The sequence below is a fragment of the Heptranchias perlo genome, chromosome 21, assembly GCF_035084215.1.
Source record: "Heptranchias perlo isolate sHepPer1 chromosome 21, sHepPer1.hap1, whole genome shotgun sequence".
Lineage (NCBI taxonomy): Eukaryota > Metazoa > Chordata > Chondrichthyes > Hexanchiformes > Hexanchidae > Heptranchias > Heptranchias perlo.
In genome coordinates, this window is record NC_090345.1 from 14,320,451 (window position 1) to 14,343,910 (window position 23,460).

Genomic DNA, 23,460 nt, shown 5'->3' on the forward strand with positions numbered 1-23,460 from the left:
TTCCCTCCCTCAGGGTCTCTCATATCTGGCGTTCCTCCCTCAGGGTCTCTCTCGTCTCTTCCCTCAGGGTCATCTCAGGGTCCCTCCCTCAGGGTCTCTCTCTCTCGTCCCTCCCTCAGGGTCTCTCTCTCTCTCCCTCCCTCAGGGTCTCTCTCTCTCTCCCTCCCTCAGGGTCTCTCTCTCTCTCTCCCTCCTCAGGGTCTCTCTCTCTCTCCCTCCCTCAGGGTCTCTCTCTCTCTCCTCCCTCAGGGTCTCTCTCTCTCTCCCTCCCTCAGGGTCTCTCTCTCTCTCCCTCCCTCAGGGTCTCTCTCTCTCTCCCTCCCTCAGGGTCTCTCTCTCTCTCCCTCCCTCAGGGTCTCTCTCTCTCTCCCTCCCTCAGGGTCTCTCTCTCTCTCCCTCCCTCAGGGTCTCTCTCTCTCTCCCTCCCTCTCTCCCTCCCTCAGGGTCTCTCTCTCTCTCTCTCTCTCTCCCTCAGGGTCTCTCTCTCTTTCTCCCTCCCTCAGGGTATCTCTCTCTCTCCCTCCCTCAGGGTATCTCTCTCTCTCCCTCCCTAAGGGTCTCTCTCTCCCCCTCCCTAAGGGTCTCTCTCTCCTCCCTCTCTCCCTCCCTCAGGGTCTCTCTCTCTCTCTCTCTCTCTCCCTCAGGGTCTCTCTCTCTCTCCCTCCTCAGGGTCTCTCTCTCTCTCTCCCTCCCTCAGGGTCTCTCTCTCTCTCCCTCCCTCCAGGGTCTCTCTCTCTCTCCCTCCCTCAGGGTCTCTCTCTCTCTCCCTCCCTCAGGGTCTCTCTCTCTCTCCCTCCCTCAGGGTCTCTCTCTCTCTCCCTCCCTCAGGGTCTCTCTCTCTCTCCCTCCCTCAGGGTCTCTCTCTCCTCCCTCTCTCCCTCCCTCAGGTCTCTCTCTCTCTCCCTCAGGGTCTCTCTCTCTCTCCCTCCCTCAGGATCTCCCTCTCTCCCTCCCTCAGGATCTCTCTCCCTCCCTCCCTCCCTCTCTCTCCCTCCCTCTCTCATCATCCCTCGGGGTCTCTCTGGTTCAGTAAACTGTTCCAGCGTGACCTTTGGCGAGTCCCTGATTACTTCGCCCGGTGAAGCGTCTTCGACCACAGCCGCCAGGCCGGGGACTCCACCACCCCACGGTGCAGTGCGGTAAGGCCCTCATGGGCGCCGAGACCGCCCTCACATCGCCGGGCCGCATGTGCACTTACCTCAGGACATAGTGAGACTCTCAGCCCCGGCTCCACAACCTCCAAAACGCCGCTTCACAATTCGGACTCGCAACGACAACTGACACGATATACGCTCATTCACACCACCCGCCGGCCCGGACTCATCAAGGTGCCACACCGAGAAGACTCCGAATTGCATGGGGGCGGCGTATCTTCGACTCCGCTCCTCCGAGCCGCAAGGTGGCGCTGCGTTCGCTCCTCCCAGCCGCAAGGTGGCGCTGCAACCGCTCCTCCCAGCCGCAAGGTGGCGCTGCAACCGCTCCTCCCAACCGCAAGGTGGCGCTGCAACCGCTCCTCCCAGCCGCAAGGTGGCGCTGCGTCAGCTCCTCCCAGCCGCAAGGTGGCGCTGCGTCCGCTCCTCCCAGCCGCAAGGTGGCACTGCAACCGCTCCTCCCAGCCGCAAGGTGGCGCTGCAACCGCTCCTCCCAGCCGCAAGGTGGCGCTGCAACCGCTCCTCCCCAGCCGCAAGGTGGCGCTGCAACCGCTCCTCCCAGCCGCAAGGTGGCGCTGCAACCGCTCCTCCCAGCCGCAAGGAATCGTGTCCGCGGCAGCCGAGCGGTGCAAAGGAACTGAATTCGTGGGGGAGGGTTAGTGAGCAAGTGTTGGTTTAATATTCGGGATCCAATGGAAGTGAACGTGGGTCAGTGGAGAAGGGAAGAAAAGGTAACTGTGTCACTGATTAATATTTTAACTGTTAGTTCATAACTAGTGCTTTAACCAATTAATGGGCCCTTCAATGGTTGCTGATGTTATTTGTAATGGAATACTGTCAATAACATATCCCAGTGTCAGGAGCTCGGATCCTGATCCGTATTCAGTCCTGCCCTTCACTGGTACCCTGTCCTCCAATGCAAAGAATTCAAAATCTGCATTCCTCATTTACAAATCCATCCACGACCTTGCTTCACTCTCTCATTTCTGCAACGTCCTCCAGCCCAACATCCCAGTCACACCCTCCACTCTTCCGAGTCCGGACTATTGTGCCTGCTCCCCTGTGGTGAAAGAACCCACCGTCATTGTGACTGCAATTTGCAATTATTTTCCTCCCCCATTTCAAAAATCTCCTATGACCTCGTTTCACCCACTACGAACTCTTTTCCCAATTCTTACTCAATGTCCAGATCCAGCTGCTTCCTTCCCAGATGAAGTGCTTTGGTACATTTTGCTACATTAAAAGTGTTATATAATTGTGAGCCTTTCTAACTGGTGCAGAGTAAATAAAAAGAACCAGAGGTAACAATGTAACTATTACAGAGAAAATAGCAGTACACAGTAACTAACACTAGCTAATAACTAATATAATAACTGCGAGGCCCAGTCAGGGGCTAATGGAGAATAATATTATCCTAATTTCTTTCCGACAAGTTAAATGACAGTTATCTTTATTGTGCTTTTTGAGCAGACCCCTTGTATATATTGACCACTGGTAACATTTACACTGCAGTAGACGTGAACTTCTGTACTATAACTTTTATAAAGCCACAAAAGTTTTTATGCCGTTTGTGAAAAAAATGCCTTTTTTGTTTAAGGCAATTTGTATTATGGATGACATGATGTTTTTGCGCATTTGTCTACAGTGAAACAAAGATGTAATGAGCACACTGCTGGCAGCAATGTGCCTAATAAATAGCCATGATGTGGAGATGCCAGTGATGGACTGGGGTTGACAAATGTAAGGAATCTTACAACACCAGGTTATAGTCCAACTGTTTTATTTGAAAATCACAAGCTTTCGGAGGCTTTCTCCTTAGTCAGGTGAGCGAGTGTGACGAAGGAGAAAGCCTCCGAAAGCTTGTGATTTTCAAATAAAACAGTTGGACTATAACCTGGTGTTGTAAGATTCCTTACACCTAATAAATAGGGTAAGGGGTGAATCCGATTGAGCAGCATTGCTGCCCGGATCAGTGAGTGCATGTGTAAAGAGAAGCATTTTAAAAATATTTGTTCTCAGAATGTGGGCAAGGTGCATTTTTATTGCCTATCCCTGTGCCCCTGAAAAGGTGGTAGTGGGTCTTGAACCACTGCAATCCTTGTGATGATGGACCCCCACAATGGCGTTCGGTAGGGAATTCCAAGATATTGGCCCAGCAACTATGCAGGAACATCAGTATATGTCTGACTTGGAGAGGAACCTGAAGGTGCTGTTGTGCGATGACATGGCTGTTCTTGGCCTTCTCGCTGGGAGAGGTTTCAGGTGCTGTTGAAGTAACCTTGGTGAATTGCTGCAGTGTATTCTATGGATAGGACATACTGCAGCCACAGTGGCTTCCAACAATTGTGGTCACAGTCCTCTGTGCCTTGGTGCAATATTTGGTCGAATGCTGCCCTAATTACTGTCACCTATCCTCTGGTAACAAAACTTTGCTAACTTCTGAGTCGTTAATAATAAGAACTGCAAGGAAAATACTTTTCTCGTAATGGGAAGAGAGTGTTCATAACAAATATTTACATCCAACAATGAAAGCTTGCAGAGAAAATAGCTTAATGGGAAAACCTATACTGGCTTTTGGTGAAATGATCCAGCTCCATAAATAATAAATCACAGTCATAATTTTATAAATCTAATTTTGCTTGTGTTGTTTTTACTGCATTTAGTTTGATTGTTGTGTTCTGTAGTCCTTCTTTCGTAGGTTTCTTCAATGGCTGGATATCCTGGATCCCACAACATTATTAGCGTCAAATGTAAGCAGAGTTTTATGTAAACAGCCGTGTAGAATTATGAATAAGTGAAAGTGATTTTTTTTTAATGAAGGAGTTTGAATGATGTTGTAAACCAGTGACATTCATGATACAGGCATCCCAGCTTTTCGTCATCTGTGACCCTTGATTGATCTGTTCAAAAACCACACAGCTGTAGGATGTTGCCAGGTTGGACTTCACTGATGTTCTCAGTTTCTTAAACCACCAGTGAGAGGAAGTAAAGGAAAACTCTTTGGAAACCGGACTATCCCAGCATCCGCAGAACAAGTGAAAAGACCAAAAGGCCACTCGTGGAGTCTTTAGGGCAGGCCTGTGTACTGTTACTCTATAAGGCAGCGGGTTCTGACATTTAATAGAGAGAAACTATTTCCGCTGGTTGGGGAGTCTAGGACGAGGGGATATAACCTAAAAATTAGAGCCAAGACTTTCAGTTTTGAATTGTAAACAATTTTACAACACCAAGTTATAGTCCAGCAATTTTATTTTAAATTCACAAGCTTTCGGAGGCTACCTCCTTCGTCAGGTGAACGATGTGAAAATGAAATCCTCGAGATGAAATCGCATTTATAATTCACAGAACAATGCTTGGTGAGTACAGACAGTTTTTTCAACTGCCCGTTGCCAAGGCAATCAGTGTGCAGACAGACAGGTGTTACCTGCCAGGTCTCACAGAATATACAGTTTTGAAGTCAGCAAACACTTCTACACACAAAGGGTGGTAGAAGTTTGGAACTCTCTTCTGCAAACGGAAGTTGATGCTAGCTCAATTGTTCATTTTAAATTTGAGATTGATTAACAAAAATCTATCAAAGGTATTAAGGGATATGGGGCTAAGGCGGGTATATTGAGTTATGTCACAGATCAGCCATGATCTCATTGAATGGCGGAACATGGTCAAGAGGCTAAGTGGCCTATTCCTGTTCCTACATTCCTATTACAGCCTCCCTCAAGCACGGCACTGTGTGGTAAAAGTCAGTAACACTCTCATAGATAGGAAGAAGGCCCATGTTCTTTATAGATGGATCTAAACTCTGAGTTGAGTCACGTTCTCATTTTCTACAATTCGGTGTTTTTAAAAAAAAAAATTAGAAAGAACTTGCATTTATATAGCGCCTTTCACGACCTTAAGATATGCCATAGGGCTTCACAGCCCATGAAGTGCTATTAAAGTGTAGTCACTGTTGTAATGTAGGGAAACACCAGGTTGTGCACAAGGTCCCACAAACAGTAATAAGACAAGTGACCAGATTATCTGTTTTAGTAATGGGTCAGTCATACCTTAAAGCATCAAATGTATATGAGAAAAAGAGGACATAAAAGCCAGTCACTTCTTGCTGGCTTCTTCCAATCTGGAGCTGATTAAGCACCTGACATTCTGCAAGCGCATCTCATAAAATTACCACTGAGAGGAAGTAAAGGAAAACACAAAAAAAAAGGTATGACATAAAAAAAAAAGAAGTAAAGGAAAACTCTTTGGAAACCGGACTATCCCAGCATCCGCAGAACAAGTGAAAAGACCAAAAGGCCACTCGTGGAGTCTTTAGGGCAGGCCTGTGTCCCATTACTCTATAAGGCAGCGGGTTCTGACATTTAATAGAGAGAAACCATTTCCATTGTTTGGGGAGTCTAGGACTAGGGGATATAACCTAAAAATTAGAGCCAAGACTTTCAGTTTTGAAGTCAGCAAAAACTTCTACACACAAAGGGTGGTAGAAGTTTGGAACTCTTCCGCAAACGGCTATTAACAGCAATTAGATTTGATGGCCTTAAAGGGACAGCCCAACTCCACCATAGCAGCAGAATAATACATTTTGTGTTCTATGGTAGTTCCTGTTATAAAACAATGTATCACTTGACTTACTGTGAGCAATGTCAAGGGAGATCTGCATACATGTGAGTGCAAAATGGAAGTCACACTGATGAAAATTAAAAATGGAACTGAAGTAACATTGATTGAAGACCGAATCTGTCATGATCATTGCAGAATAATATTTTCACATCATCCACAGGAAGGTGTAGTAAAGACATTGCAAAACTCTAAGGGTATTAGTGTGTGTCTGTAAGTGAATTGCAAGACAGAAATCCAGTTGTAGGGACCTTATTTCTGTGTTGCTGCTTGAACCTATTGACAAATGACCACATCTGTCTCAGTATTGGGACATCTTGGGTGTTCCAGCCTGAGGGCCATAACCCAAAGTTGTTAGGATGACACAGTGGAAATATTACAATTCCGTTGCTCTACATATACCATTTTTTCCTTACCCAATGCAAAGGACAGCAAAGCAAGCCCACATTTCCTATGAACTGAATCATAACCTTATTCACAAAGTATGAGGCGTCTTGCACTGTATTCATTGAGCTTATCAACAGCATACGGGATTCACCCCAGGATTGTTACCTCCAGGTAGCAGGCTTAGGGTGAACAATAAGCCCCTTATGCAGTTGAAACACTCATTGAATATAGTATGAGACTCCATATGCCCTTGACATCTTTTCCGTAGACAGTCCAAAAAAAATCATGAGCAATGCCATGGGAAATCTGCTGGCAGTTTTATATTTTGATTTGTTACCTTCAATGGTGGGAAAAATCTGTCTTTCCGTCTTACTCCCCACGGTATGTTTACTTATGAATATACAGGGGAGGGGTGATGAAATGAAGATGACACAGAGTGATGTTCAAATTAATGAGTGGAAGTTTGTCGGAAGTAGATATCGGATTGTTGTTTCAAATAAAATAAAAATCTCAGAACTGTTATTAAAAAAAATCTGTGTTCATGTACTCTTCAACAGAAGGAAATACAAAATGCTCAAACTCTGCTTCAGAGCAGCCCACCGAGTCTGACGGAGCCAGTGAAAGATGAAAAGGTAAGTCAGCCTGGCAGCAAAAATAAGTTGCTGTAAAATGTAGCCGTGTTCTCAGAGGTTTTCGTTTTATAGTTTATTTACTTCTGTAACATATTTGCCTTGTGGTCATGTGTTTAACTGCTCCATTTTGTGAAAAGTTGTTTTTAAATCATTACCTTTTTTTTTTCCCTTTCAGATTAAAAAAGCATTGAAACTTACTCTGGTGAGAAAACTTTCATGAAAGCTGGCCGAGCTTGTCAAAGGCGCACTGAGCCTCTAACAAAGATCCTGTCTATAACTCGACCATGCTCATTGTTATCACAAGAACCTCAGTAAAAAGTTAATGGAGGGCATGTGAAAGAAAGAACGCCAACACGAGCTGGTTGGGCCGAATGGCCTGTTTCCATGATGTAATTTCTATGAACTGGCGTTTATATAGTGCCTTTCACATCCTCAGGACGTCCCCTTTACAGCCAATTACTTTTGAAGTGTAGAGGCTGATGGGTTGTAGGCAAAGGCAGCAGCCAACTTGCACAAGGCAAGGTCCCAAAAACAACAGTGAGATAAGTGATCTCTTTTTGGTAGTTTTGGTTGAGGGATAGAATGTCCACAAGCTATGAACATCAACCAGGAGTTTCACAAACCAGCTGGTGAAAGATACCAGTTAATAGGATGTGTGGAATTCAGACCTGGGCCTACTGAACACCCCACTGCTATACTTGCTAGGAAACCAAGAGAAGATGAACTTCAAAATCAAATTGTCAACCTGGATGCTGCCACTTTGCATCTATAATTCCCCACACTGCAACTTCCCAGTCATCACTGAATTTTGATTTGGTGGGTGGATGTCAAATGAGGATCAGGTGTTTGTTCATAAGTAATATAATGGCAAGGTTGATAAATGTGTTTCCGTGCCCCTCCCCTCCCCTCCCCTCCCCTCCTCCACCCCCACCCTTCCCCATCTGCTGTTTCACATCTCTTAAGGGCATCTTTTAGAACAGCATCAGCACGTGCCCAGGGGGAGGTATCTGCCTGCTCTCTGACACAAGCAATGCTGCAAAACAAGGGGAGAAGGGAACTGTTAACCTATTCAGTAAATTTAATCGGAAAATGGGCAACTTAGGAGAAGGGACAAAGTATGAATCCTGATAAACAAAATGAAAATGCAGTGTATGAATTTTGTGAGTTTAAAAACAGGCAATCACACAGTTCCTTTCTTTAAAAGAGACCAGCCACAACAACATTTGTCTGCCTGCTTTCTGTTTACAACAGCATTTGATATGGTGTTGATGTAGGTGAAAATCATTGTGATTTTATACATCTTGTTACTGATGCAAATCTGCCTTATAACTGATTATAGAAAATGTAATTACTTATCATTACATGTACCGTGCAATTTGGCAAAAACTGCTCAATGATCAGTCTTCAACCCTTAGCATTTTTGCTGGTGTCCACTGGTAATGTGGTCAATGTAATGCCCATTTCTTTACCCTCTGTCTCCCTAGTCTTCGGTTCATCCAGACACTGGTGATGTGCTGCCAACAGTATTCCGTGCTTCAGGTGAGTGTTGTTCACATCATTCAGTATTTGTTGACCTCCTTTCTTGTATTTCTTTGTTTCAGGATAAATAGTGATTTCCTGTGACATTGCTCACAGGTAGTTTGGCACACAGTTGTGATGTTTAGCTGCTAACCTGGCCTGTCCCTTTAAAGCCAAAAAGTCTAGTTGCTGTAAATAAGCATACCCAGAAGGCCAATTAGAGGCTAATTGCTGCAGAAGTTTTTCTGTAGATTGGCAACTCCTTGTAAATCCCTGGCTGCTCTCTAGGGTCAAAAGAAACCAGTACAAAATGACTGGCTTGCTTTCTCTTTTGTATAAAAAAAAATTGCATATGTGGCTAAGTGTGATTAATGCATCTCAAAACATTTAGATATAGACTATATTATAAAGTAAACATATGAAAGAATGACCATTTTTTCTTTTTCTCCCTCCTCCCTCCTCCAGCATTCACACCATTTGCTGCCCCTTTGGTAGGTACTGAAATTCCAATATGTGAATATTTAGTTGAATATTTCAATTTGCCATGAACTCCTTTTCTCTACTTCCAAAGTAGTTTTAAGTTTACATTAGAAATTAGTTTCTGCTCATTGAATCAGAGGAGATACTGTTTATGTCAACATAACAGAAGAAGAAGGAGGCATATGACATGCATAGGCAGCTGGGATCAAGTGGATCCCTTGAAGAGTATGGAGATTGCCGGAGTAGAGTTAAGAGAGAAATCAGGAGGACAAAAAGGGGACATGAGATTGCTTTGGCAGATAAGGCAAAGGAGAATCGAAAGAGCTTCTACAAATACATAAAGGGCAAAAGAGTAACTAGGGAGAGAGTAGGGCCTCTTAAGGATCAACAAGGTCATCTATGTGCGGAACCACAAGAGATGGGTGAGATCCTAAATGAATATTTCACATCGGCATTTACAGTTGAGAAAGGCATGGATGTTAGGGAACTTGGGGAAATAAATAGTGATGTCTTGAGTGTACATATTACAGAGAGGGAGGTGCTGGAAGTCTTAACGCGCATCAAGGTAGATAAATCTCCGGGACCTGATGAAATGTATCCCAGGACGTTATGGGAGGTTCGGGAGGAAATTGCAGGTCCCCTAGCAGAGATATTTGAATCATCGACAGCTACAGGGGAGGTGCCTGAAGATTGGAGGGTAACAAATGTTGTGCCTTTGTTTAAGAAGGGCGGCAGGGAAAAGCCTGGGAACTACAGACCGGTGAGCCTGACATCTGTAGTGGGTAAGTTGTTAGAGGGTATTCTGAGAGACAGGATCTACGGGCATTTGGAGAGGCAGGGACTGATTAGGAACAGTCAGCATGGTTTTGTGAGAGGAAAATCATGTCTCACAAATTTGATTGAGTTTTTTGAAGGGGTAACCAAGAAGATAGATGAGGGCTGTGCAGTAGACGTGGTCTACATGGACTTTAGCAAAGCCTTTGACAAGGTACCGCATGGTAGGTTGTTACATAAGGTTAAATCTCACGGGATCCAAGGTGAGGTAGCCAATTGGATACAAAATTGGATTAACGACAGAAGACAGAGGGTGGTTGTAGAGGGTTGTTTTTCAAACTGGAAGCCTGTGACCAGCGGTGTGCCTCAGGGATCGGTGCTGGGTCCGCTGTTATTTGTTATTTATATTAATGATTTGGATGAGAATTTAGGAGGCATGGTTAGTAAGTTTGCAGATGACACCAAGATGGAGTTTAATTTAGATAAATGTGAGGTGATGCATTTTGGTAGATCGAATCGGGCCAGGACCTACTCCGTTAATGGTAGGGCGTTGGGGAGAGTTCTAGAACAAAGAGATCTAGGAGTACAGGTTCATAGCTCCTTGAAAGTGGAGTCACAGGTGGATAGGGTGGTGAAGAAGGCATTCAGCATGCTTGGTTTCATTGGTCAGAACATTGAATACAGGAGTTGGGATGTCTTGTTGAAATTGTACAAGACATTAGTAAGGCCACACTTGGAATACTGTGTACAGTTCTGGCCACCCTATTATAGAAAGGATATTATTAAACTAGAAAGAGTGCAGAAAAGATTTACTAGGATGCTACTGGGACTTGATGGTTTGACTTATAGGGAGAGGTTGGATAGACTGAGACTTTATTCCATGGAGAGTTGGAGGTTTCGGGGTGATCTTATAGAAGTCTATAAAATAATGAGGGGCATAGATAAGGTAGATAGTCAAAATCTTTTCCCAAAGGTAGGGGAGTCTATAATGAGGGGGCATAGATTTAAGGTGAGAGGGGAGAGATACAAAAGGGTCCAGAGGGGCAATTTTTTCACTGAAAGGGTGGTGAGTGTCTGGAACGAGCTGCCAGAGGCAGTAGTGGAGGCGGGTACAATTTTGTCTTTTAAAAAGCATTTGGACAGTTACATGGGTAAGATGGGTATAGAGGGATATGGGCCAAGTGCAGGCAATTGGGACTAGCTTAGTGGTATAAACTGGGCGACATGGACATGTTGGGCCGAAGGGCCTGTTTCCGTGTTGTAAACTTCTATGATTCTATGATTCTAACAGCAGTTCCCAATTACTATACTATTCTGCAGTAAATTACCAACCTGTTTTAAGAAGATATAGTAATGCCTTGTTGTAACTTTTTAATGTGTAGGCAACTTAATTAATAGAAAAAAAAGCAGAATACTTTGAGCATGACATGATTTTTCACTAAATACCTTCCCTGTCAGTGGAGTTAAACTCATAGCACTGGGTATGAATATATAGCCTTAATAAATCTTACCTAGTATACATTTCAGAATGATCTATCTAATTCTTCTTTATTTTCAGGTTGTAGCTATGCTTCTGCCTCACAAAGGGTTGAAACCAGATCTATTTTGGCAGGTAATGATGGTTCCTCACTGGGCCCATTTTGCTTCACACTATTCAAACTCGTAAATTAGTGCGAATAGCATGAGGTTTCTGTGAGAAGCCAATAACTGGGAGAATTCGCCCACCTACTCACATATGATCTGATCAGAAAGTGGGCAACGTGAAAGAGTTTTTTTTTAACAGTGAAACATGTAAAGGTGACGGTAGGAAAATAAACAGATCAAAACACTGATGGCTAAATCAGTGGAAAAGTGACAGAAAGAAGACTGTGTGAATCAGAAGGTAGACATAAGAACATCAGGGATGAGAAATTTGACCTGGAAGCTCATTGTTCCAGTAAATGTAGTAATAGTTGTGTGTGTGTGTGTGTGTTAATCTGCGTCAAGAATTCAGCTTTCTATGTAGTTTCTCGCATTCTCCACAGTTACTTTTTTAAAGCATTGGATAACTGGTTTGGGTCACATTTAGGTTAAGTATTCAAAGCAAGACTGAACCTGATGTATTATCAACCTGAAACACAGATAAGGTAATCTAGCATTATAAGTTAAATGCTTCCTCTTATCACTTTTTAAATTATGAAAGTTTTACAAATATGATGGGAATTATAGTAAAAGGAGAATAATTGTAAAATAATAAGGAACAAAACTTTATAGAGAGTCATGAGTGAACTGTGGAAGAACCATCTTTGCAACATTAAATACTAGAAAAATTGACATACTAGAAGTGGAGGGAGAATCATCTCCCACTATACAAAGCAGGAGATAATAAATATTCAGGACAATTCGGTCCTAAAGAACCAGCAAACTGAACTAGAAAGCAAGTTAGATCTTGTCTAAAATCAGCCAACACTATAATGGCATTCCCCCCCCCACTTTGTTTTATTCCTTTTTAAATGCTGTTCATCTGTTTATAAAAAAAATCAATTCTGATGAAGGGTCCACACTTGAAACATTAACTTGTTTGTTCTCTCCACAGATGTTGTCCGACCTGCTGAGTGTTTACAGCATATTCAGTCTCTCACTCTAGTTCTGAACTCTTTATATTACAGAGCATAATATTTTTATTTATTGTTTAAATCTAAGACCGAACATATTTCCTGTTTTCTGCATTTTCCCACCAGGCTGCTGGTTCTAGGGCAGTTGTAATAAGTGTATGTGACATAATTTCAGTTTTATAGTATGTAATAAAGCTTGCCATGAGAAAATATATTAATATTGCTTTCCTTCTTTGTCTGTAGTTCCTCTTTCAATCATACAGTGCAGGATTTAACTTGGCAAACAGAAATAAAACCACCTGTACAGTAAGTGTGTTATTCCTTTCAACTTGAGTTATATATGATTTGCCTTTAAATGTGTACAATGGCTCCAGAAGACTATATACATTGACCATGTGATTGTCGTAAAACCCAATTGGTTCACTAATGTCCTTTGAGGAAGAAAATCTGCCGTCCTTACCCAGTCTGGTCTATACGTGACTCCAGTCTCACATCAACGTTGGTTGACTCTTAACTGCCCTCTGAAATGGCCTAGCTAGCCACTCAGTTGTATCAAACAGCTACAAAAAAGAATAAGAAGAATAAAACCAGACGGACCTCTTTGTTGCAATCCTGGCATCAAATTCGAGCACCATCAAGGCACCACCAGCCCAGTCGACCCCGTAAAGTCCTCCTTGCTAACAACTGGGAACTGGTGCCAAAGTTGGGAGAACTGTCCCACAGACTAGGGGAAAAAAATCCAAAATGATGGGGAACCAAAGTAGAAGTTTTATATAGGAACAAATGGAGGAGGATAGCTAAGATCTGAAGTTGCTAAAATTAACGTTCAGACCAAAGAGCTCAAAGTGCTAAGGAGAAACTATACTGTTCCTGGACAAAATCTTAAAATCCAGACCAATCTCACAGTTACCTGCTCTAACTCATTCTTTCAGTCTTGGAAAGATTGTCCCTTCAGACCTCCCACATTTTGCATTCTACATTCCCGACTGCAGAACTACAAAAACCTGTTGAAAATAATTAAAATTTCTAAAGAAATATTTTAAGTGTCAAATATTTTATCTGCATTATGTGTTTGAACCAAAGTTATGCTTTTCACAACTGATATTTCTTTTTAGGGTGAGAAGAATCCTCTAAAACAAGTTCTCCTCTTGGTTGGATCTGTGTCCTATACTACATGTTTGGGAGTACGTAATCAGAATATTATGTGTTTTATGAAAAATTATCTGATGGCATGATTTAACAATTGTGCCAGGGAGTGCCTTCATTAGTTGGGAAATGTATCTTTAGTTGAAAAGAATAAGCTCGTTATCATGACTTAAACAATAAAGCGTAACATAACTTTTAATCAATTTTTCTTTTTGGACTATAATGAGCTAAGTTAGTACGAGAAGCCAATTAGATCACTTGTAGCATTCAGATCACGTGTGTATTGTCTGTTTTACTGTCTTTGTGATTGAAGAAATGCTCTTGAGCACCAAACACAATTAATTACAGAATGCTCCTCCAATATCTACTTCCTGGGACGACATTTTTGTTATTAAAACATGTTAGCTTCAACATACTTCAAATTATTTGGCAGCTGCCATTAAGTGCTTATAGAGAGATTGAAAATGTTTACATGTAATGAAGGCATTTGACCAAGTGGAATGGATGTACCCACTCTTCTTTATGGTTATCATTAATAGTCACATATCCTTCCCCCTTACAATTTTTTTTCTCTTACCCAACTACTTCTGAAGATGCTTACTTGTGCTGCTGCGATCTGGTTCCACTGGTGTTGGCAGGCCTTCAGTGCTCAACCAAATTGGCATTTTTCGTTTGTAAGCCCTGACAATGAGTGTTGACAGAATGTTCAACAATGGAGGGCATCACAATCAAATCCAATCCTGTCCTCACCTCGCATCCACACACACAAGTACATTTCCAATAGGGGTTGCTTGATAGAAAATAATCATTCAAAAATGCCTGTGGCTTTTTAGCTGTATATACCGTTACTTCCACAATCCTAAGTGAGTTTTACATTGTACATGAAACATTTGGAATGATTATTTTCATGTTTTTTTTGTAAATGGTTCATTTTTTAAAACTGTTTTTATAATTAGGTTTTCCCTCAGTTTGTGATGTATCGCTATGGATCAAACAGTCCTGGAATGCACACTCTGTTCAGAAAAATTCTGCCAGTTCCTGTACTTGGTAAGTAGAAAATAGTTTGGAGCGGTCAGAGAGGGCGCTAAGATCATTGTTCTTGGGAATCAGAATGTCACATGTATGAGGTTGAGATGAAAGTGCATTGTTGAAGTGGGTTTTACCCTACATCTACACCATGTCTACGTGTTAATGACACAGGGGGTAGAGTAGGAAGGTGCTGCATCCCTTATCAAGGGGTACAAATTTACTTTCTACCAAAAGAAATGGCACACTTTCTAGCTTTAATGTTAGGGCCACATTAAGGCACAACATCAGTGGTATGATGTGGCAATTCATTCTGCAGACTATGTTACATTTCAGGTTTAGGATGTGTGTTTCTTTTCTGCTATAATTTTCAGTCAAACTATTTTAGTGTGACACCACTACACTGCACCACAAACCAAGCTCGGGAGCTTTCCTTCCAGGGTCAGAGACAATTGGAATGTGAATTGCCTCATTGTGCTTTCAGATGTCTGTGGCTGTTGGCTGGAGAGTGTTCCTGGAGTGCTTCAAGAAGCAGCTACATTGCCCACTGTCTCACTCCAGAGATTGTGGGGAGAGATGCAAGAGGGGGGAAAATAAAGTGTAATTTTTCTTTTCATCTGCCTTTTAACCACCATTAGAAAGCATGAGAAAAAGTCAAGATGATTTTCCCATCAATTTTTTGGGAAGCTGCCCAGGCTGTGACCTAGCTATAAATTATTGGTGTCTATCATGTGTTAAGATTTAGATTCAAGATGGATTCATAATATGAGATAAACTACAAATTACTTAAAGTGCGTCTGGTTTTGATACTTGTTTAGAACCTGTTTTTATTTCACTGCTCTCTTTCCTAACAGTGATTGCAAGTGCTCTCAATGTGGCAGTAGTCAGAGGCTTTGAATTGGAAACAGGAATTGAAGTTGCAGATAAAAATGGAAATGTGGTAGGAGTCTCACAGATAGCTGGAACTAAGGTAAGGGTGTGATGGTGTAGTGGTTATGGTACTGGACTAACAGACCAGAGTTTGTCAGTTCAAACCTCGCGACGATAAGTTGTGAAATGGATTTCAATTTGTAAGCTAGCACCAGAAAAAATGATCATAAAAGCTACTGAATTTATATAAAAACCCAGATGGTTCACTAAAACCTGCACAGTCTTGCTTACATATGATTCTAGTCCACACTATGTGGCTGACTGCTAATGCCCTCTGAAGTGGCTTAGCAAACAATTGCTACCTCAAGAAGAGAGCATGTGACCTAAAGGCAACTAAGGACAGGCAATAGATGCAGCCTTGCCAGTGTCACCAACATCCCAAGAACCAATGGCGAAAAAAACGCTTTAAATCATAAACTCTTAAGCTACTTAATCCCCTCCATTTAAAAGATAAGTGCATCTTTTGTCACTATGTCTGCAGTTGCACAGAAGCGAAGCCAAAGTTTTGAAAGTTGCTTGTGTTATCTCAGTACGATCATCAGCCTGTTGCCGATGATGATTTCTCCATTCATTTCCCCAATGCTAGGGTCCCCTTGAGTCTCCACACTCTTAGATAATTTCTCTTCTTGCTATTATTATTGGCCTATTGCTGGCACTATTTGAGGTTTACCTTCTTCAATGTAGTAATATGGAATGAAAGCCAGAAAGAACAAAGAGTAATACAAACAAAAATAGTGAGCTCCCTCAAAGGCTCATTTGGAAAGTTATCCAATAAAGTGCTGACTCACCTAGAATAGGAAAGTTCCAGGTTGCATTTTCAACCTATGCTGAGTAAATACATCTATGCCTCGGCAGCAGTTGAGGTGCTGCAATAGTTCTCAGCTCCCCTGGGGTAAGGAGAGGAAATAAGCCAGAGTTCCTAGGCCTGATCACTATGTAGTAACTATTGCTAGAAAGTGCACACTTATGGACATTGGTTGAGGACAGAATTGGACTCTGCTTTGGTGCTCTATGCAGCTGCCCACTCTGGAATTCTGTTCTCAAAGTTTGTCCACCTCCCTCTCCTCCTTTTAAGATCCTCCTTTAAAACTCAGCCCATTGACCAAGCCTTTTGTCGTCCCGAATTTCGCTTAGCATCCATTTTCCTCATACCTCTATGAAGTACATTGAGACATTTTTCTATATAAATGTATGTTGATGTTGAAAAAAGGCTGTTCAAATTGTGGGAGATCAGATACTCTTCCAGCAACAGTGCCGTGTAACACTGATGCAATCTGATACTTTTATTTTGGCTTCTAATACTCATCATTGATGATAGAGAATTAAATTCCAAATATACTTCATAATCTATGGGGAGATGCAGTTCATCGGTCAATCTTAATTATATTTGGTTCATTATTGAAGACTGATCTCTAATCACCCTGAAGCACAGTAAGAAGTAATCTGCAGATCTCGCTGTTTTTTGAGTATGACAGAGTTCAGTGAATTCATTGAGGCTTTAAAAGTTGCACCGTTGACTGTGGAATTAGCAGAAAAATTTTCAATGTTAATTTTCTCTTTTCTAGGCAGTAAAAGAGACGGCGATTTCTAGAGCAGTTTTAATCGGAACTACAGTAGCTGTGCCCAACATGCTTGTCAGCTACTTACAAAGGTATGAAATATTCCTGGTAAATTCTTGCATTGCTTTTCAGACTTAGCACAAATTATGTTTCCATATTTTTCTCAAAATAGTATTCCTAACGTGACAGTTAAAAATCTTGAGAATTTGAAAAAAAGCTGTCAATACATAATCTTAAACGGTCAACTTGATTTTATTTTCCATATTTTGATGGGAGCCTGGGATGACTCGCCCTCTAATCTTCCACCCTGGTCTGTGAGGATATGCTTGGTCCCTGCTCTGTATTCCCCATGAAGATGTGATTGACATCAGGAGCTCCCCACGTGAGGAATCACTGGTACATGCTCGTTCCGCCATTCCATGGTGCAGCATTTGAGCTCCCAAGTGCTATATCACACTGCAATTTTGAATTGTAATCCATTCTTCAGTGTGTCCAGCTTACTGCCTTGGCAGACATTAGATTATGTAAATGTTTATTTAAAATAGTGTCCATAAAGGTGTTAAACTCACTGTTTTGCTGCCTGATACAGGCTGTTAAAGTTCAACTGTAGTCAGTAGTAATGAGTGCATGTGGGAAGCAGTGTGGGTTAGAATAGTATCATTTAACTTGAGTCCTGCCTATGAATCTAGTACAGGATAATGGGACAGATCTCCTCTCCTTAGTGTTATCAACCGTCCTGAATGAAATGTATTCAGCAAGTATCAATTAAAAGATGTGAGTGGGTGCAAGTCCACAGTGCAAACCCCCCGCTCCCCCCACCCCCCCTCCATAATTCGGCACTAAATTTGCAGCCTCTGTGAATCTACCAGACTTCCTGGTGTGGCCAATAGGAATGTCACAATGGATAGAGTAAGAATGTTCTCCCACGTTTGGGGTTAAGGTATGTTGTCGTGGTAGAGCAGAGAGAGCTGTTCTCTGCATTTTGCAAGTTTTGTACTTGATGTTGTGAGTGGCTCTTGCTGACATTGGATAAGGAAGAGGAAGAAGCATCAAGGAAGAGACAATGAACACAGGGTACGTGGTTTTTGGTGATAGGCTCACGGTGGATCCAGCTGGTGTAGATTCCAGGTAAAATTGGCTAGATTAAGGGATCACTTATTGTTTAAATGTATAAATCAACAGTGCACCCAGTTGGAACAAGGTACATAAAAATGTCAATTTTGTGATTGGTTTTATATACAGTACATTTTTATTACTGATCAGCATTCTGTGATTATTTTTTCCCAGGACGAATTTCATAAGAAGATCTCCTCTTGCACTAGCTCCTATTAGACATATAATGACCGCCTTTGTACTAGGGATGATGGTGCCCATTTCCTTCAGCCTGTATCCTCAGACGGGGAAGGTATATGATGAGTTTAAGACTTGCAGTATATTGCCAACTCTGTTATTGTGTATATAGCCAGCAGTTCCAGATCTCTCACCAGTCTCCTGGAACTAATATTTTCACCTAATGTTCATGAAGGTTTTCAAACTGGGTTCTGTAGGGAGTCTGTGAGCTCATCAGATTCTTTTCCACTTGTCATTAGATCTATGCTTTACTGTATTAGTTGATTTGCTAACATTATTTCTCTTGCAATAAACAAAATCATTTCCTGCAATGAAAGCACCCTTTCCCACTAAATACTGGGAAGACCAAAGCCATTATCTTAGGTCCCCACCGCAAACTCTGTTCCCTAGCCACCGACTCCATCCCTCTTCCTGGCCACTGTCTGAGGCCAAACCAGAGCGTTCGCAACCATGGTGTCCTATTTGACCCTGAGATGAGCTTCTAACCACATATCTGCTCCATCACCAAGACTGCCTACTTCCACCTCCATAACATCGCCCGTCTCCTCCCCTGCCTCAGCTCATCTGCTGCTGAAACCCTCATCCATGCCTTTGTCACCTCTAGACTGGACTATTCCAATGCTCTCCTGGCCAGTCTCCCATAGTCCATCCTCCATAAACATGAGCTCATCCAAAACTCTGCTGCCCGTATCCTAACTCACACCAAGTCCCGTTCTCCCATTACCCCTGTGGTCGCTGACCTACTTTGGCTCCCAGACCGGGATGCCTCGATTTTAAAATCCTCATCCTTGTTTTCAAATCCCTCCATGGCCTCACCCCTCCCTATCTCTGTAACCTCCTCCAGCCCTACAACCCTCCAAGATCTCTGCGTTCCTCCAATTCTTACCTCTTGCGCATCCCCAATTTTAATCGGTCCACCATTGACAGCCGTGCCTTTAGCTGCCTAGGTCCTAAGCTCTGGAATTCCCTCTGTAAACCTCTCCGCCTCGCTACCTCTCTCTCCTACTTTAAAACGCTCCTTAAAACGTACCTCCTGTCCTAATACCTCCTTATGTGACTCGGTGTCAAATTTTGTTTGATAATCGCTCCTGTGAAGCACCTTGGGACATTTTACAACGTTAAAGGCACAATATAAATGCAAGTTGTTGTTGTTTCCCTTGGGTAGCTAATGCTGGATTTATCTAGTTCAGACTTGTGGTCCCCTGGACTGTGTTGGTTTTTACTGGGAGATTTGCAGTTTGCAGCCTCATTTTCTCCCCCATCCCTGCAGTCTCTTTTTCTCCCCTGTCCATGTCCACCCCTGAGAGTGTCAATATTTGCAGAGTGCCCTACACAGAAAAGCTTGAAAACCACTGCTTCAAACCCTTTAATGCCAGGGGGATGAAGGAGAAATGTGCAAAGTTCGACCTGTATAACAGATAGCCAATGATTCTTAGTATTTAAGTGCAGGAGATAACCCTAGATAGTCTTTAGTTATAGTCACTCTGTGAGAAAGAATGATTGCAAAACCTGCAATGGATCAAATTGAATAATTTGTAAGTATTTTATGTATTAAAAACCCAGCGACATAATGTGATATGGGCAGTTCAGGAATTCCCCACATTTTGAGTTGCCAGTGGGATAGCAGTTAAATAAGATGAGGCATTTCCACCTTGGGCTGAAAAGAGGATGAGGAAGTCAGAAGAGAAAGAAGTCAGATCTGGTTCCTTGTATATGCCTCTTAATGATCAGTTACAGAGCAACATTTGGTGTTAGGGCTGGGATTGTGTGGCACAGGGGGTCTTTACATGGATAATTCAAATTTGTCCATTTGAGTTTGAAGAGTGGAGTTTACAATTCAGAAATGGAATATGACTCCTCCAATAGCTCAATGGGTAAGCACCCTCTGTGCTATTATATAGAGCTTTCCAAATCAGGACAATCTCAAGTTTGATCCCTGGTTTGCACAGTTTGTCAGTGTCAACTAATTCAGTGGTGGGAGCACAACAATGGATTTCAGTGTCCCTCGTGGAAGAGGAATAAAGTCAATCAGGTTTGCTCTCCTCCGGTAAAGTGTACATGTGTGGATCTCCGGTGGGAACAGGATTGGGTGAAGTAGCAGAGAGCTAGTGGTGCCTGTGCAACTGTATCCAGTCATGAGTCAGAATAGATGGTGTCGGAAAATGAAAGGTGAGAAAATTAGAAATGCACTCTCAAAGCAAAAATAGACTTTTTAAAAAATCTAAGCAGTAGAATAATTGTTAATTTTATTTCAGATAAACAGGAGCAATCTTGAACCTTTGATCCAGTCAGCCACAACAGAAGATGACCTTTATTACAACAGAGGGTTGTGAAAGAGGGCTACAAAATAAGATTGCTGGCTTGTATTCTGTATGGAGATTATTTGTTCACATGGACACATCTCATTGAGCACAGATGTTTACACAAAACAAGGTACCTCAGAAGCCCAAATACTGTAGACATTTTACTTGATTATAATGAGTGTAAAACACTGAACTCGATTGTAATAATGTTTGACAAAATATTTATTGATTTAACACATTACATCTCAACTAGACAGAAACCAGTTGTAATTCCCGCTATTTGCAATGTCATGTTCTGACACTTAAAAGTCGGAGAACCATTGCAATCTATTGTGATAGCATTCAGTGTCGGATTCAATGATCAGGCCTTTGTCTTTGTAATTATGTGTTGTATAATACCTTTCTCTGGGGTGGGGTTCCAACTTTCTTCCATCCTCTCATGAAGGCGGTGACTCATGGTGGAAAACAGTTCCATAGTTCCATGCCTAGAGTCCTCTGGTACCTCTGGAAATGACCAGTGTTTATATATGAGCTTGGTCAGTTTTGGGAAGATATATAACCATGGAAGCATCACAGTCAACTTCCATCATCCCCTTACTCAACATCCACCTATGCACTAATCAATAGAAGTCACTGTATGGTGATAAAGAGCAACGTCCATGCTTGATTGCCCTACCCATTCCCTTTACTCGAAATAGAGAGACCTATCGTATTGCCTTCGTGGCTGTCCTGGATGACAGCACAAACCGAATGTGGGACCTTTCTGATCTGTAAGTGTAGCTCAGCACCACATTGGTTGGTATATTTAATCACTGTGTTATTGAGGAGTTGCATGTGTTCCATTTCTGGGGGCAGAGACATTATGACCTAGAAATTCATTAACTCCGCTCGTGCCTAACCGTCCAATATGGCGGGCGACATGTGCCATCTACCATATTGATAAAGTTTCCAGTGTAGGCATTCAGGGCCCGGGCCTGAAACAGGTGTTGGACCCTTTGCATGTGCAAATAGTGGGCCTAATGCCAGTTTGAGGCCCCCTTCCCAAAATTCCCAATTGCTCCCCTATCGATTGCCTCCCTCCCACCTCCCAGGAGCTGCCTGAGGGCCACTGCCGGGGAGGCAGCTGACCCAGCTTCATCCTCTTGGAACCGGACAGCTGCCTTTGGCTGCCCGATTGGTGTCCACAGACTGTCGTCACAATGCAGATGAGGCCTGGATCTCAAATCCGGGTGAGCCCGGGCCTTGGGCGCACGCTCCTGCGCTGCCCATTTTAGTTCCAAAAACGAGCTGCAACGAATTTCCACCCCCATGTCTTTTTATATGTAAGCTATGCAGCTGAACTTTACATCTACTGTGAATGACTGCCAAAATACTTAAATTATTATTGTACCTTAAGTTGCAACAGTTGTAATTAAGTAACAAATGTTCACTCTTGGATAATAAAAGCACTTCGGTTGATTTTTTTTCCCCCTGGCTGTTTCATTGTTCATTGGAAACTATCCCATTTTCCATGCAGGTGCCTGTTCTAGTTCTAATACTTGAATGGGCTGAGTAAGTCAATATATATTCATCTTCGAGTGAGTCCCACAGTCAATGCTTTATCAAAAAAAAATGGTTTGATACAATCATGATGAACGACCATTATTTCTGGTGTAAAATATCATTTTATTCATTCAATACTAATATAATTGGAAGAACTAAGAGGAGCTAGTGAACCTGATCATACAGACCATTACCAATCTACATACACATTTGAAGCTATACGGTGGCTGAAAGACTGTGGGGCTAATGATGATCTCCTCAATGTTGCCTACTCCATAACTCCTCTAGAAAGTTACTCTAATCCCAGACAGTGTTCCAAGGGCATGTGATGAATGCTATACATTCTCCTCACTTATGTTGTGGGGCAGATTCAGAATACCAGCAGCAACACAAGCAACCAGGCATACTGTGTGATCTTGCACATGTACAATTCCTCAAAAGTCCTAAAGGTTTGGGAGGACGGTCCATCCAGGGATTGTGAAAACTGAATTGCTAACCTGTATGAACAAACTGAGAGCGGCTGCTCACTGCCAGAGCAAAATGGAAAGATGTGGGGGTAGAGTTTCCACTCCGCCCGAACCAGCGGAAAAGCTCGCGGAAAATCAAGTGCCACTTACGTCAGGCGTAAATTGAGTTTCCGCGATCTCTTGCGCTGGGTCAAAAATCATCGCGCCCAAAGCCGGCCCCTCCCACAAAACTGGCCACGTCCCCAGATTGAAATAACAAGGATTGCGAGTTTCCACCGATTGTGGCCGTTTAAGGAGGGTCTTCAAATTAAGCTCGTTTTCTTAGGCACACAGGCACTAGTTGACTAGTGTTTTAAACGTTTTTACATGTTAAAAAATATTTAATTTACTAAGAAACTAACTGGTGTACACCAATCAAAGTAATAAATGGTTCAGTATAGTTTTTCTTTAAGTCATTTTCAGTGATATAAATCAGGTTACTCACAGGCGGAGGACGGGACACTCTTATTAAAAATGCTTATTTTTTGTGATTAAACCCATTTTCAGCTGTATTAATAAAACCACCAGGTTACCACTCTTAAATACATCAATGAATATTTTTTATTGCAAAGGGGAAAAATTAACGATTACGCTCTATTAAGCTGCCAGATTGCGCTGCTTCATGGAAGATTTTACTTTTGTGATTCAAGTGCAAACTTGAACTGTAACCTAATCGACGCAATTTTAGAGTGCAATTTGGATCAATTTTGGATTTTAAATATCTGAATAGAATAGTTTTTTGTTGTGTGTAACAATATATCAGAAATTTGCATCAAGAATGGGAGTAAGTGCCAGTTATAGTGGAGGTGGATAGGCATCAAAGCACAAGCCTGAAGTCTACTGTAAAGCAAGACTGTTTCACATTAGCAAACTTGCTTAGCACTCCAAAATTGATTTTTCCTGTATCAATTGATTTATTTTAACACACTTCTATTCAGTATTGAATAT

General features: G+C 42.3%; 2 protein-coding genes across 6 annotated transcripts in view; one reads left to right on the plus strand and one right to left on the minus strand.

Moving 5' to 3' along the window:
• The window catches only part of gpam (glycerol-3-phosphate acyltransferase, mitochondrial), a 58,916-nt gene extending 57,540 nt beyond the window's left edge, over positions 1–1,376 (minus strand). For all 4 annotated transcript variants that reach the window (XR_010966674.1, XM_068002121.1, XM_068002118.1 and 1 more), the window contains exon 1: positions 1,199–1,376. The gene's annotated coding sequence lies outside the window, so the exon portion shown is untranslated. The remainder of the gene's footprint in view (positions 1–1,198) is intronic.
• Positions 1,377–1,729: 353 nt separating this feature from the next.
• Positions 1,730–21,916, plus strand: sfxn4 (sideroflexin 4). Of its 2 annotated transcripts, none has more exons than XR_010966754.1 (14): positions 1,730–1,882; positions 3,836–3,901; positions 6,710–6,784; positions 6,960–6,986; positions 8,269–8,323; positions 8,768–8,793; positions 11,115–11,168; positions 12,394–12,456; positions 13,266–13,334; positions 14,253–14,343; positions 15,177–15,292; positions 16,818–16,903; positions 17,088–17,207; positions 18,099–18,184. XR_010966754.1 is itself a non-coding variant. In XM_068002705.1 (14 exons), the coding sequence occupies exons 1-14, from the start codon at positions 1,844–1,846 to the stop codon at positions 20,492–20,494; spliced, it is 963 nt and encodes a 320-aa protein (XP_067858806.1). In that variant the 5' UTR covers positions 1,733–1,843; the 3' UTR covers positions 20,495–21,916. The 2 variants fall into 2 exon arrangements, 1 of the variants encoding a protein (XP_067858806.1); XM_068002705.1 differs by lacking the exon at positions 17,088–17,207 and adding an exon at positions 20,417–21,916 and having other exon boundaries at positions 1,733–1,882; positions 18,099–18,216.
• The last annotated feature ends 1,544 nt before the right edge of the window (positions 21,917–23,460 follow it).

What these genes read in the sequence shown, in the direction of transcription:
- sfxn4 (XM_068002705.1), top strand. Translation starts at nt 1,844, where the DNA reads ATGGAAGTGAACGTGGGTCAGTGGAGAAGGGAAGAAAAG. An exon ending in AGCCAGTGAAAGATGAAAAG is followed by an intron (nt 6,785 to 6,959) that starts GTAAGTCAGCCT and finishes TTTCCCTTTCAG; the next exon opens with ATTAAAAAAGCATTGAAACT. An exon ending in TGTATCCTCAGACGGGGAAG is followed by an intron (nt 18,217 to 20,416) that starts GTATATGATGAG and finishes ATTTTATTTCAG; the next exon opens with ATAAACAGGAGCAATCTTGA.